At 39.2% G+C, this 15,134-nt stretch overlaps 1 protein-coding gene across 3 annotated transcripts in view; it reads left to right on the top strand.

The window, feature by feature from the left end:
- KHDRBS3 (KH RNA binding domain containing, signal transduction associated 3) overlaps positions 1–15,134 on the top strand; it is an 89,257-nt gene that overhangs the window by 63,149 nt on the left and 10,974 nt on the right. For all 3 annotated transcript variants that reach the window (XR_008974965.1, XM_057429772.1, XM_057429771.1), the window contains one exon: positions 4,359–4,441. Coding sequence is in view for 2 of the 3 variants with exons in the window: in XM_057429772.1 (XP_057285755.1) it covers positions 4,359–4,441 (83 nt within the window). In the remaining variant the exon portion in view is untranslated. The remainder of the gene's footprint in view (positions 1–4,358; positions 4,442–15,134) is intronic.

Below are 15,134 nucleotides of genomic sequence, written 5' to 3'. Positions count from 1 at the left end.
GATAAAAGACTACAGCTTTAAATACAAAAATGAATTCCTTTATAAATACCTGAAACATCCTAAAAAATCAGCAGAAAAGATGCAGTTAAAATACTCTTAAGATGTCATTCTTGTATTATACCCTGAAGTCTGTGTAACAACACTTGTCAGTGAAGCTGTGATGTACTTTAGTACAGGATATCCATATTTAGGCTCTGGCTTGTCCATTTTCATTATATATGTGTAAACATGGTATTTTTAAGTTAGCATGATGTCTTACAGTACAGAAGCAGGCAAGATGGCCAAGGATATTTCACGCAGGTACTAAATCATTTATTGAAGTCACAAGAGGCCTGTTTCAGAAAGAAAATACTCAGGTGGTGTGGACTTAATCTAAAATGTAAAACATTCTGCCTTGACCACCCTTATTTGTAACCTGAAAGAGAGGTTTCAAATACCCTAAGAAAACAGTGTCAGATATAATACAAGGAAAGCTCTGAAACATACTTCAGCTGTCCCTCCCTAATTGCTACTTCGAGGGAACAGTGCACAATAAACAAGTGTTTTGGAATTAAAATCTCTTATCTCTTAATAGAACAAGCCATTGAGAGCAGCACTTTAAGCCTGTTTGATTTTTTGCAGCATGTTCCCCATATTTATTGTGGCTTTAATGCATTTTTTTGGTTTTATAAATGTAAATACAGCAATAAAAAGGAAGAGTTGATCTGTTTAAGCAGATTATAGTAATTGCAACAGCAGAAGTTGATCTTTTTAATGCCAAGTGACAGGAGTCCCACGTATAAACTACAAACCAGACATCTTATCCTTCAAGGCAATCAAAGCCACCTTCAACAATGTAATAATGCAGGGCTTAATTTTTGCAGTAGTCAATTTATTAACACCAAATGGCAAACAGTAATGAGTTCTGGGCAACATCTCTTTGGAAGAGAAATGCTGATACTAGAAACACTCAAGTCTGATACAGCATGGACCTCATGAAAACCTATTTTATTCTGCTGGTTGTCTTATTAAGGGTCTTCCTATTTCACATTTACTTTGTTCATTTGTCTTCAAGAAGTTATAGATACACTGTAACTTCAGAATAGTGTCTTCCCCTTTTCTTTCATGATCAGTTCTTAGTAAATGTGAATAGAACTGATTGCTTAAGCAATGATTCTTTCATGGCAAAGCTCTTCTACCATGTGAAAAGGTTAATTTCAGTTCTCTGCTTCCCTTACTGGAAAAAGGGAAATATAACCCCCATTTTCAAGAAGGGGAAAATGGATGACCCAGGGAATTACAGACCAGTCAGTCTCACCTCTGTGCCTGGCAAAATCTTGGAGCAGATTCTCCTGGAAGGCATGCTAAGGCACATGAAAAACAACAAGGTGCTTGGTGACAGCCAGCATGGCTTCACTAGGGGGAAATCCTGCCTGACCAATTTGGTGGCCTTTTTTGATGGATGGACCACTCGGTGGATAAAGAACTAGCTGGATGGCTGCACGCAAAGAGTTGTGGTCAATGGCTCAATGTCCAGCTGGAGACCAGTAACGAGTGGTGTCCCTCAGGGATCGGTGTTGGGACCAATCTTGTTCAACATCTTCGTTGCTGACATGGACAGTGGGATTGAGTGCGCCCACAGCAAGTTTGCCGATGACACCAAGCTGTGTGGTTCGGTTGATACCCTGGAGGGAAGGAATGCCATCCAGAGGGACCTCAACATGCTTGTGAGGTGGGCTGATGCCAACCTCATGAAGTTTAACCATGCCAAGTGCAAGGCCCTACACCTGGGTGGGAGCAATCCCAGGCACAGCTACAGGTTGGGCAGAGAAGAGATTCAGAGCAGCCCTGTGCAGAAGGACTTGGGGGTGTTGGTTGATTAGAAAATGAACATGAGCCGGCTTCAGTGTGCGCTTGCAGCCCAGAAAGCCAACTGTATCCTGGGCTGCATCAAAAGGAGTGTGACCAGCAGGTTGAAGGAGGTGATCCTGCCCCTCTACTCTGCTCTTGTGAGACCTCACTTGGAGTATTGTGTGCAGTTCTGGTGTCCTCAACATAAAAAGGACATGGAACTGTTGGAACAAGTGCAGAGAAGGGCCATGAGGATGATCAGGGGACTGGAGCACCTCCTGTGTGAAGATAGGCTGAGAAAGTTGGGGCTGTTCAGCCTGGAGAAGAGAAGGCTGCGTGGAGACCTCATAGCAGCCTCCCAGTATCTGAAGGGGGCCTATAGGGATGCTGGGGAGGGACTCTTCATTAGGGACTGTAGTGATAGGACAAGGGGTAATGGGTTAAAACTTAAACAGGGGAAGTTTGGATTGGATATAAGGAGGAAGTTCTTTCCTGTTAGGGTCGTGAGGCACTGGAATGGGTTGCCCAGGGAGGTTGTGAATGCTCCATCCCTGGCAGTGTTCAAGGGTAGGTTGGAGGAAGCCTTGGGTGACATGGTTTAGTGTGAGGTGTCCCTGCCCATGACAAGGGGGTTGGAACTGGATGATCTTAAGTTCTTTCCAACCCTAACTGTTCTATGATTCCATGATTTGTTGCCACTGCTGGGTGTGCATGGTTTGAAGTTTGGGAGCTCCTCTTAGGGATGGCTGGTTCACAGCTGGGAGAGTCTATGAAAGGAGAGAAAATGTCATGTAAATGTTCTGGAGCAGAGGAAGTAAGTTGGCTCAGACAGCTTCTGCTGTTAATCAGTGTCTGTATTGTTAACAGATGTCTGTGCATTGCATCAGTAAGTAATAAAGTGCTTGCTTGTAATAATTGCCAGGAGGCAATAGTTTTGTGGGTTCAGTGTATGGCTTATCAATAAAAATATATATATCAGATGGTCAAAGATAATACTAGGACTGTGTTTTAATTTTTAGTTTCAGGACAGTGAATTACTGAAAGATAATGCATTTCCTTTTGAAGTGGGACTGTTTATCCATGGATCAGTTTACAACAGACAATTGAAAGGATCCTCATTTCTTCTTCCAGCTCTGTGAACACGCTGTCACTCATTTGTACTGGCAAACATTCATAGACACCCATCTACTAAGCACTGCCTGGAAACAATAATGCTCACTGATCTAGCGGTGGTGGAACAGTGCTGATGGGCAGATGGCCTGGTTTTCCTGGAAAAAAATGCTAAAAACTCTTTGCAAATTCAGTTTCCTGTCAGTTGTTTTGAGGATGTCATTGGCTTCTGCTCTAGGAGGCTTTCCTTCCAATGTTTAGAAAGCCTTCAATTACAGATGTTGGAGCTGTGTTTTGCTGGGGTCAAACAATGCATCATTTGTCATCCCTACCTAATTGATGCTGCTAGTCACCTTTTGTTTTCTGTCATCACTGAAAGGTTCTTGAAGCTTCCCTTTCCTGGTAAAGAGCTTTTTCTTTCCTGAGACTATCTACTTTGTTAGGATTTGGCATACACTTATTTTCAAAACACCTGATTTATGATAATACCTGATTTTAATTTTTCTTGGTCCTTATATCTTCAAAGTATCTCCTCATCAGGCAAAACCAGACAAGACCATTTACTGGATATTTAGGGGTCTTTGGTATATTTGGATAGGATTTGGATATTAGGATTTCCTAGGAATTAGTACAAAGGAAGCATTGTTTCTACTTTCTGTATGTTTATCTCTGTTACTGGATGGAACATACTGCTGACAGTTTCTGGGTTTCCATAGTACATCTTTCTCTGGGAAAAACCTGGTATCATTGTCACTTGTTTTTTATCTGAAACTTGTGCAGCTTGTAGCTGGCGTTAGTGGCTTGTTCAACTTCATTTAAATCCAGTGCTATTCTGGGATGAGTGTTACTACAGGGGATACTTAAATACTGTGGATAATGTGGGAGGAGTAAGAAATGCTTGCTTTTATTTTGTTAATGCATACTAAACTCCCACAGGTTGAAAAATATATAGAGGGCATTCAGAGAAGTAAAACAATCGTTCTTACTAGTGTTACCTCTAAGGAATTTCTTTCCCATCTGTTATCTATAAAGAGCTTTGCATTTATTGACCAGAAATGTCAGTTGCACAATATCTATTCAGATGTTTTGATTCTTGAGATGCTCCCCTGAGCTTTCTTGAAGGTTGGTGGCTCACACAGCTTAAATTCAAGTATATGGAGATGTGAAGTAATTTTGCAGTCTCTGCACAAGGTAGTGTTAAAACAAAATCTTTTCAAAGCACACTGCCAGTAATTAAAACCTTTAGTCTTAGATGTGTGTGACCTCCTAAATGGGAGTAGTTTCTGTTACCAACATTTTGCCACTTCATGGTGTATGTGTCTCATACATTTCAGAAGAGTATTCCTATTTAGATCTAGGTTACTATGCTTTGGGACTGTGCTTATGGTTAATACTACCTTTCTTTTATATCATTTCAGGAGTATGATGATGGCTATGGAACTGCTTACGACGAACAAACCTATGATTCCTATGATAACAGCTATAGCACTCAAGCACAAAGGTAAGTCTTAATCTGCTTTATCTACGTTTGAAATATTCTACAGTTGGGAAGTTTTACTTTCAATTTCATCTTTACTGGCAAAAAATCACTAGATGTTATCTTTTAACAACCCTTTTTATAAGATTTCTCTCTAGTATCACGTATCAGTCAAGTTACTGAGTGATCAGAAAGAAACAGAAATGAGAACTTGAATCAGCTTTAGTGATGCTAAATCATAAATCTGAAACACAAGAGCTGATTGCATTTTTCTTGCTGCTTAAACATGGCTGTATTCTAGTATTTTGCCTTTACTTGGTGGTAAAAAACAAAGTGCATCCTTTTGTTTTTCTCCGCTGTGGAGTTGTCTTTGTGACAGATCTGAATCTTTCTCTGTGTGTTCCTTCTCCCATTTCATTCTCAGCAGTGTTTTTAAGCACTTATGATTTATTTTCTTCACATTTTATTTCCTTAAAGAGAGTTGCTATTTGGAAACTCTGTGGATTACAAAGAGCACTGTGTTCCAGTTATGGGGAAATGCTGTGTAGCACAAATTACTTGTGTTAGGTGATAGTTTGAACATAATGGGAAATATCACATGACACATTTAGAAGCTTGGCTTCCCCACTGTTGGGTCCTTATAATGTGCATGTCTGGAAAGGGAACTTTGTGCACCTATTACTGAGTTATAATTTAGCCTCACTCTTTTTTGCTTAGACCCAGCATTCCTAGTTTGATCAGTAGCAGATTCTTTGAGAACTTCTTGAAACTTGTATGGCAAATGGTTGAAATGCTACAGCTCTGCATTACTGCTTTGGTGGTTTGGGGTGATTGGAGCTTCAAACCTTGCCCACTGGGAAAATGAGAGTAGGAAAAGGTGATAGGACAAGGGAGAATGGGTTTAAACTGAAATGGGAAATGAAGTTCAGGTTAGATACAAGGAGGAAGCTCTTTACTGTGAGGGTGGTGAGGCACTGGAATGGGTTGCCCAAGGAAGCTGTGAATGCTCCATCCCTGGCAGTGTTCGAGGCCAGGTTGGACAGAGCCTTGGGTGACATGGTTTAGTGTGAGGTGTCCTTGCCCACGGCAGAGGGGTTGGAACTGGATGATCTTAAGGTCCTTTCCAACCCAAACCATTCTATGGTTCTGCGATACTGGTGGCTATTGTGATATTGATAAATAGATACTTAGTGTTTTACCTTCTGCTAATTATTTAAGACTTCTACAGTGTACTTTTATCTGAAATGGTGCAGAACTGTTCACAGCAAAGTTGAGAACAAAGCTGTTTACACCTGACATCTGCTTTGCTATAGTGTTGATATACCAGCTTAAATTTTGCTCTATAAATGAGTATTTTCCTGTATACAATAATGTAATGTGAAAAAGCTTAGTGGAAAGTTCAAGTGTCATTATTGCTGAGAACTAACAGAATGAAAATACCTTTGTGTCTGATATTTGGCTCCTAACAGTCGTGCAAGCTACCAAATAAGAGTAATGTGACTTAAGAAAGCAGCAGTGTAGGACCTGCAAAACATGAGGCTCTGTAGAATGTTACATTTAGAGAGCAGATGTTGGCAATGGACTTTTTCCAGAAAGAAAATTACCAGAATAGTCCTCAACTTTTATGTTGGCAATTCTGTTCTGTTTTACTGCTTCTAGTGTTGGTAAATGGGTTTATTGCACACAAACATTTGGACTTCATTACAAAGTCATTTGTCTGAGCCAAAACTAAACATTACTTGGATCTGATTTTTTTCCATGTTAAGGTTTTCACTAATTTTCCTTTGAACTGAAATTGGCAAAAAGTACATCTCCTGAAAATTGAAATTGCTCTTGTGAAGGACTAGTACATAAGGATATGTGTAATCTTAGATATACTATGTACACATACTTAGCCATCTGGAAGGAGATGCTTCATAAAGTTATCTCTGTTTGTGTTTTACCTGTATAATTCCCTATATATGTATTGTACCACAATACATATACTGTTAGATTGTGTTGAATTCATGAGCTTCTGAACAATTACTTCATCCTTCCATTCCCCCAACTTTACAGAGTGTTGCATGTTAAAACAAAACAAGAAATGATTCACTTGTATGTTTCTCATGGGGTATTGACATTGATTTTTCTGGCATAATTTCTGGCTTGGCAAAAATTTTTGGGATTGTATTGGCAGGAAGAAAGTAATAACTATAAACAGCCATCTGAGCTACCTAGAACAGCATTCCTGTCTTGAATCTGAATAGGAAATAGCCCATATTGCAAAATGCCGTTCTGTAACCACTAAGATTTATCATGTAGGTGCATTGCAATGCCCTTACTACTATGAAGGAAATTAGGGAAAAGCTTTTTTATCATTTAGCTTTACATCTTTCAGAATATTTTGCCTCATAAGGCATGGAAGGAAAAGGCATTTGCACATAGAGGGCATTCACATGTTTAAAATACATCATTTGTGTGACTAGCGTGCGAAAAATAACTTATTTTATTTGTAAGTTGAAAGTAGTAATCCTAAGAAATTAATATCAAGACATACTAGAAATACTATTAATCGAGAAGATATTGATATTGTGTATTAAAGAGGAAATTTGAGAACTAGTAAACTGAAAAGAGGGTTTGCTCATCAAATTTGCAATAGCTTTTCAGTATGTGAACCCTTTTCCTGCACTTCATCAAATCTGTTAATGTTCACACATGTGCATTATGCACAAAGTATGTGTCATACAGTAAAGACAGTTGAAATACTCAATTTTGTTTAAAAGCTTTTGCTGATACTGATTCTTCTGTTAAAGGTGGAAAATTTCAAGGAAATTTCAGGAAATACCTCTCGTAGTCTTCTAAATGTATAAGATGAGACTGCTTTACAGTACATCTATGATACCTGTCTGTGGGAATACGGGAATACGTTCAACTTTGACTGTTCAGTACAATAGACCCTCCTTTATTGTTTGTAATTTTGCCATTTCTAGAATATTTCCCAGAAACAACTGAATCTGATTCACTAGGATGGGTGATACGTTCAGATACAAAACCCAGCAAACTCTTACTTCTGTGTGCATTGCGGTAGCTGGGACTTCGCATGCCTCTACAAAAACTTCCTTTGCACAACCCAACTGCTTGCTGCTACCAAGTAATGTTTACTTAAAAGTTTAATGGTATTTTATTTGATGTTGTGCGAGACATTATTCTTGCTTAAGCGTGGCAATCTGACGCTTCAGATAAAACTTATCACAGCACTAATAGGGAGAGAAACATCAGAGTGTTCTCCAAGTTCTCATTTATCTTAATGCCCTGTAATCCTATAAAATTGTTTTTCCTCTAAAACATTTTCTTGTCCGCAGTTGTTTTTGTGGAACAAAGCCTCAAAGAGAGGATGTCTTTTAACAGAATTATTTTTCATGGACAAAAAGACTTCAAAATATCCCTTGGAGCTGTACTAAGCTTGACTAAACATCTTAACTGATTTATTTTTAGAAGAGATGTAATTAAATTGTGTATAGTGTTTTGCAGAGGATTGTTAGATATTTATACCAGTGTACAGTAGGATGGTTCATCAGCTGGGCTTTCAAAATTGTTATAATAGCACAAAACAAAACAATTCTCAAATTCTAAAAACCCAAGGGTAGCAAATACTTGGTGGAGACCTGATCGCCATGTTCCAGTATTTAAATGGTGGCTACAGAGGAGATGGAGACTCCTTTTTCATATGGAGTCACATGGAAAAGACAAGGGGTGATGAGCACAAGTTACTCCTCCGGAGATTCTGGTTTGGGCACTGGAAAATTCTCACAATGAGAACAATCAGCCATTGGAATTACCTTCCCAGGGAAATGGTGGGTTCCCCAGTGTCGGACACTGAAGATTGAGCTAGACAGGGTGCTGGGGCACCTAGTGTAGGTCATGCTTTGCCAAGGTAGATTGGACCAGATGATCCGTGAGCTCCCTTTCAACCTGGTATTCTATGATTCTAAAGTAGCTGAGGAAGTTTTACTGTAATAGAGCTGTCAAAAGCTGTGATCATTTATGGTTGGTACTCAATGCCTAGCTAAGGGGAGCAGCACGATTAGACTGAATGTTATAGTTGTACAGGGCAGATTTCACATGCAGTCAGCAATTCTTTCATAAAACTTCTTCCATATACACATGTAATACTTTAACATGGGCAGTTGTACAACAGACTTTCTTGGAATTCTGCAGTTCATGGTCTAACCTAAGTGTGAAAGACCATACTTGTGATTCCTAGGGGGGATAACTGCCTGTGTCAGATGCATGTAGACTTGTCAGCGTCCCTCACCAGCATGTATGCATCCTTTCACAACCTAGCTGACTCTTATTAAAGGACTTCCCCAAGTCTGTCTAGACCTGTAATTCTTTACTTGGATTTACTGCAGGAAAGTAGTGTTAATGGCCTGATGTTAATGCTAGATCAATTCTACTATGAAAGTTCAAAGATGAGTATTGTGGAGGAATCAGGAGCATTTGGTTGGGTCTTCATTTCAATTTATAGACAAGTTTAAGCATTTTCAGCATGAAGAAAAAAATCTATTTATTTTAAGTCTCTGATATGTGTTTCCAATTGAGCAAAAGTGGTTTTGTCCCTTACTGGCTCCACACGTGATCCACACAAGTGTTTGCGAAGACAGTAATACAGCGAAGGGAAATGGATGCTAATAAATCGTCACTGTCAGTTCAGTGTTTAATGTTCTCTAGAATACACAAGATTTATCACTGAGAAATTGTAGAATAATGATAGTGTATGGAAACAAAGTCCACCAGGGAGATGTACTACATCATTCGGATTTAGCGCTGCCATCTGCTTAATAGCATTGAGATGACTACAGAGGTACTTATGATCAACCATTCATAGCAGTGACAGATGCTGCAGAGAGTTAACATGCCAGAGAATGAGGTTTGTTACTGAAATTCAGATTATGTGACAAGGTTGCTGAGAAAGGGGGCTGGGTTTGTTACCTCTCCAACAGCACTGAAGGTTTACTGTGTGCTTTTAAGTTTGCTATCAAAAGAGGCTAACACAGTTACTGTAGTACAAAAAAATAAGTGGAGAGGGTCCCATCTGGCTGCTTCATAGCACTGAGAAGTTTCACGTAACTTCTTTAAGCTTGACTGTGAGCATTTAAAACTTGCTATCTTTCCTAGAGAGAGACGAAAAGCTTTTGTCTAGCTATGTTGTTTTTTTACGTACAGCATACATCAGCAGTCCTGACTGTAAGAGGAATAGTACATACAACTATATGCCTGGGTCTGTGTAGGGGCAAGTCCTTCATATAGTAATGTCATTTGTGTTAAATTATAACTGTAAAACTGTTTTACCTCTTCAGTCAGGGCGATCTCACCTATATTCTGTTGCAGAATTTAATCTAAACAGTGATATAAAAGGGGAAAGATGGGTACTCAAGGCAACTGCTGGCTTTGTCTAAAGCTTCCTGCAATGTTTTCTGTTGTCCACATTTGCCTGTTAATGCTATAGATTTCTCTTGGCAACCACCACTGTGCCACTGGCTTTAACACTGTTTCTCAGTTGCTGCTCTTCTATATCTAACAATAATTGCTACCATCTCATATCATACCAAATGACTGCAAGTAGCCTATGAGCCTTAGAGCCACCTGGTCAAGCTAGTCTGAGCTGAGGGAATTGGCAACTTCTCTTTAGTATACCTATGTTTATTCGGTGCCTCTAATTTATTCTGTTTATTGCTTAATATGCCTGGGAGTGAGAAGTACATGCTGCGACTTTATTTCAGCTCATTTATCTAAAAGCATAAAAAGATAACTGCCTACATGGTAAGTCCTAGGCATGTTGAAGATTCAGTGTTGTGTACACCAAGCTGTGAGGCTGCATTCTTTACTGTTTAACAGTGACTGATTTAAGCCATTAAATTTCTTCAAAGACTATGCACGAAGACCCCATGGTTTGCAAGGTTGAGTTTTGTAGCTTGTGATACATAAGAACTAAGTAACTGGGTATCAGGTTGCAAAGAGAACTAAAACACCTTGAAATCTGGCAGTGGCTGTTGTTCAACTGATGCCTAAATAATAGAACTAAATTGGTTTGCTAAAATCCTTCAAATCTTTAAATCCCTGGTTTTGTGCCCTTCAGTTTTGAGGGAAGTTGATTCCCAGTATTTAGTTCTTGCAAAACCTTCATTTTCCATTGGGAACTCAAATTTTCAGGTGTGTTCTGAAACTGCTTAGCAGCCGTACAAAAGATGGTGACATTGCTGTTTATAGGAGGAGTATTTTCATAAAGAGCTGAGTGTATGGTTTTGAAATTGGCATATGGAGATGTTACTATTGGTATTCGAAAGCTAATTGCTAACACTTTGTTTGTGATCCTCAGTGTTTTAAATTTACATTGTTAGGTTTGTCAGCAATCATGCATTTCCAGGATGTATAAATATGCATTATATGCAAAGCAGTGTCTGTTACTGTAGCTTTTCAAGATGTAATTCTCTCAATTTTACTGCTAGTAGCTGTGTCTGTATTTTGTGCTCTGACTTGTAAATCAAATCAATCCACAGCAGTTTGATTCCTGGAGGTAGTGCACATGGCCAGTACTCTGTAATTGTTGCTTGTGCACACCTGGTGTGTACAAGCTTATCGGAGGTTATAATTCTGTGCCAATAAAACCTAAAAAAAATTAGCATAAGCAAGCTAATGTATCTTTGCTCTGAAAACCCCTGCCATGTGGTTTCCTGCTTCATTTTAAAGCTTATACTGTAGGAAGAGATTTTCTGCAGTGTTTTCAGAACTAGTTCTTCATGTTCAGATAAATGTTTTCTTTTTTCCTTTTTTTACCTGTTAAAATGTGACAAGATAATGGGTTTAAACTGAAACAGGTGAAGTTCAGGTTAGATATAAGGAAGAAGTTCTTTACTGTGAGGGTGGTGAGACACTGAAACAGGTTACTCAAGGGAAGTGATGAATGCTTCATCCCTGGCAATGTTCAAGGCCAGGCTGGACAGAGCCTCAGGTGAAATGGTGTAGAGTGTCCCGCCCATGGCCAGGGGTTGGAACTGGATGATCTTAAGGCCCTTTCCCACCCAAACCATTCTATGATTTAGAAGTGCCTCAATAGCACATACAGGTTTAATTGTGTGCCAAGTGCAGATGTTTAAATTCCTTAAATTTCTTTACAAAAATCTGGTTTGAAACCTCAGTAAGCAGGAATAAGATTAAGGCAATTGGAGTGATGGAAAAAAACATAACGAGTATTGTATGCCACGGTGTACTCAGTTTTGGAAAAGACTTTAAGAATCCTCATCACATTGACAATAGTAGATTATATCCCTTTCAGAAATGCTAGTATTCCTTTTCATTTGTACTAATTAGCCCTGGTAAAATGCTTTTTAGATACAAAAAAAATACATGGTTTTCCTCATGGCTTTCCTATTAAATGTAATTGTACCTATGCCTAAATGTTTAGGAAACAGTTAACATGCTATGTTGGCTTACTAACAGTATGAAAATTGTGGTTTTCTCTCTAAAACTGTCCTGTGGTATTTGGCTTGCTTTCAAGAGAATAAAAGTATTGCTTCTTTGGTAAGGAAATAATCTATTTAATTGGGCAACATTAGGAAAGGGAGATGGCTGCAGGGAAGTCTTAAAATGGTCTTGTCTCTCCTCCTTTTGTAGTAAAAAGAGCTGTAAATTGTGTTTTTAAGCACAGTTTTGGTATTGTTCAAGTGATGTGAGAAGCATGGTTTAGTAACAGCCAGAATTTGAGGTTTATCATGGTGTAACTGTCAGGTGATAATTGTATGTAATGCACTGGAAGCCCACTGGTAGAAGTAGTAGCGCCCACATAAGAGACAGGTCAAAATGGATTGAATTTGTCCTCAACACAAGAGAAATCTGACTTACTGCACTTGCAGAGACAAAGCTTGGACCATGCTGACGTAAGGTGCTTTAGGAAAGATCTCAGTGTGGTAGTGCACTGCTTTTAAGATCTGACAGATTCTTCTGATTTATACAGCCCTGGAAACAATCAAATATAATCTTTTCTTTAACCAAATACATTTCTTGATGGTGCACATATATTTTTGGTTATGATAAAAACTGGGACGGAATGATACTTTTTTCTCTTAAATGCTCCTCAATTTTGGCTGATGAGTAAGGTATCAAATTTATGGGAAACTGCTGAAAGTTGTGCTGTCCCTTCAATAAATTAGAAAGACAAGTAGGTTGATGTATGTCTTAGTAGTACTTCTAATGACAGAATGGTGATTTACCATCTGTGCAGTTTTTGTGGATGATGAGGTATTAGAGGCAGTGTTGTTGTGTATTCCAGTCTGTGACAAGGAACATCTCTGATCTCTTAACAGCATCTTAGGCAGGACTCGAGGGATAACCAAGAATTAAATGGAACAGTACCCACAACTCTTTGCAGTATTGCAGTGGATTGTCTAAAGTTTCCTTGACTAACTGCCCATGGCAGGGGGTTAGAACTGGATGATCTTAAGGTCTTTTCAAACCCTAACTATTCTATGATTCTATGATGAATCTAAGTTAGAATGTAAGTTATTTACGGAGAAGAACATGTGGCACAGTTGATGCATGGAAAGAAAGGAGAGAAAATGTGTTTTTTTTCTAATGTTAATGTTGCCTCACATTTCTGTTCTCAGTTTAGCGGTAGGAACACATTTGGTACACACCTGGACAGTTTAACATTTCCAGTTTAGTTTCCTGATAGCAGTGTAGTTCACTTCCCCAACTGCTTTGCAAACCAGGCAAATGTGATGTAGGGTGGCTGGGGTTCAGGTCTAATTCACAGACCAAACCAAAATGCTGATGTTTACACAGCCTGAAATTTTTAGGCTTTCTGCTGGTGCTTGCTTTATTTTTTTCTTTCATTTCTGCTGGTGCTTTTCTTTCCTTTTGCTTTTATGGCAAAATGTTGACATTTAGCATGTCTGATCTCTAGGAATGGATTGTTGCTGTATGTCTGATTCCATTCACAGTTTCAGCGTAAAGCTCTATGTCCCTGGTGCTGCTGTTCCTGAAAAGCCTTATTTGTGCCTTGTGCTTCAGTCACCTCTGCTACTTGCCATTTACCTTTCCTGTTTTGAGTGATGAGAGATGGGTGGAGTAGTGGAAAAAGACTGAATGAGTTTAGACAGCAGTAATGACATTTCAGATGGTAAAGCTGGTAGCTCTAAGGAGCTGTGTAGAGTTCTGCTAGAAATGTGTAGATCCAGTTCTGTGCTGGGTAGGGAGCACCAGAATGCAGATGCCTGAGGGCATTTCGCTATTTAGAAGTGAATTTTATTACAACTTACGCCATAAAAAGTAATTTCCAGATAGTGATGGCTAAGGAAATCCTTGAGGGGGCACTCCGGCCATCTTTAATAGGTAATAGATTTGTTACGAGTATTATCTGTATGAGTACACTGGGATGTAAGTTAAGGAAGATTGCATCATTTTTCTCTATTTTATAAAGCTTTCATATATGTCAGGTGCATTGAGATCATTCTTTTTACAGATGTAAGCTGAGATGGAGGGATTAGAGTATGTACCAAAACCTCGTGCTAGGAAGTAGCAGAACTGGGCATTAAATAAAAGTCTATCTGCAAGATGAAAGATGTGGATCTCCTCTTGATAACCTGGTTTTATGCTATCCTGCTATGTGCTGGGTTATAGAATAAGCTGTTCTAGTGATCCACAAAAGCATTGAGAATGTAATTAACTGTGTTCAAGACAATTATGGCATTGTAAGAAGCTTCACTACAGTGATTGTTGTCTTGGCAATAACATTTGGGACATTCTTCCGGTTTGTTGTTGATGGATGCTTTGTGGTACCAGAAGCAGGTGAGCATGAAGCGCTGATAGAAAGAAGCTTGTCCTTGTGGGAGGGTTCTATTCAGAACTGATCATATCAGTCAGGGTCTACCTCTTGCTAGCGATCCTCATTTGTACTTTCTGCTTTCCTGTTCTATGTGACCAGTGTGTAGAAAGACAAAGGTGATGCTTGTGGAGCTCCTCATAGCACAAAAGGAAACCTTGGTGTTTGGAAGGGGGTTTTCATCGCTTTCTGAAACTGCTCTGGCTTCTGTATCGAGGGATCAGTCACAAAGTGATGCCCATGTGCGAAAGAGAGCAGATGTTGTTTTCTGGTTTTCCCTACAAATCATCACAAGAAGCTGAACTTGGTTGCAAAGCCTGTTTTTCATTCCTGAAGATGAAGAAACTTTCAGTTCCCTCAGTGCTTAAATCCAGTAATCAGGCTTGTCAGTGCTTAAGTCTGGGCTTATCCAGTAAACTCAAAGCTTTCAGAGACCTTTTAGTCTCCCCTTAGTATGGCAGGGAGCCTGACTGCAACTTCTATTTCAAACACAGCAATGGCCTAATCCTGATGCTAAAAGATGCCTGTATCAGATCTAAAGAGCCATGACAATTGCATTTATTAATCGCCTTATGTTTTGACTACCGTTATCCTTTCTTTGGAAATACCACTGACCACTTGCACTGTGTTTTTGACATGCTTGTTCTACAATTGTCCCAGAAGTAGCCCAGTGACCTATTCTGATACCTTTGTGAGTGTTAGGTCAAAACTCTACCATTGTTATCTGTCCCAAGAGAATATTCTAACTTGTCTAGAAAGAACAAGCTAATAGTTAATACAGTATAAAAGGTGAGAGTTCCTAAGACTTAACCATCATGTCAAGAGGAGTTACTGCTATTGGGGTTGTTTTTTCATGAA

The sequence above is a fragment of the Pezoporus wallicus genome, unplaced genomic scaffold (assembly GCF_028554395.1).
Source record: "Pezoporus wallicus isolate ANWC-B61680 ecotype Strahan unplaced genomic scaffold, APGP_CSIRO_Pwel_v1 contig_7545, whole genome shotgun sequence".
NCBI lineage: Eukaryota > Metazoa > Chordata > Aves > Psittaciformes > Psittacidae > Pezoporus > Pezoporus wallicus.
This window is presented reverse-complemented; position numbering and strand designations above follow the sequence as displayed.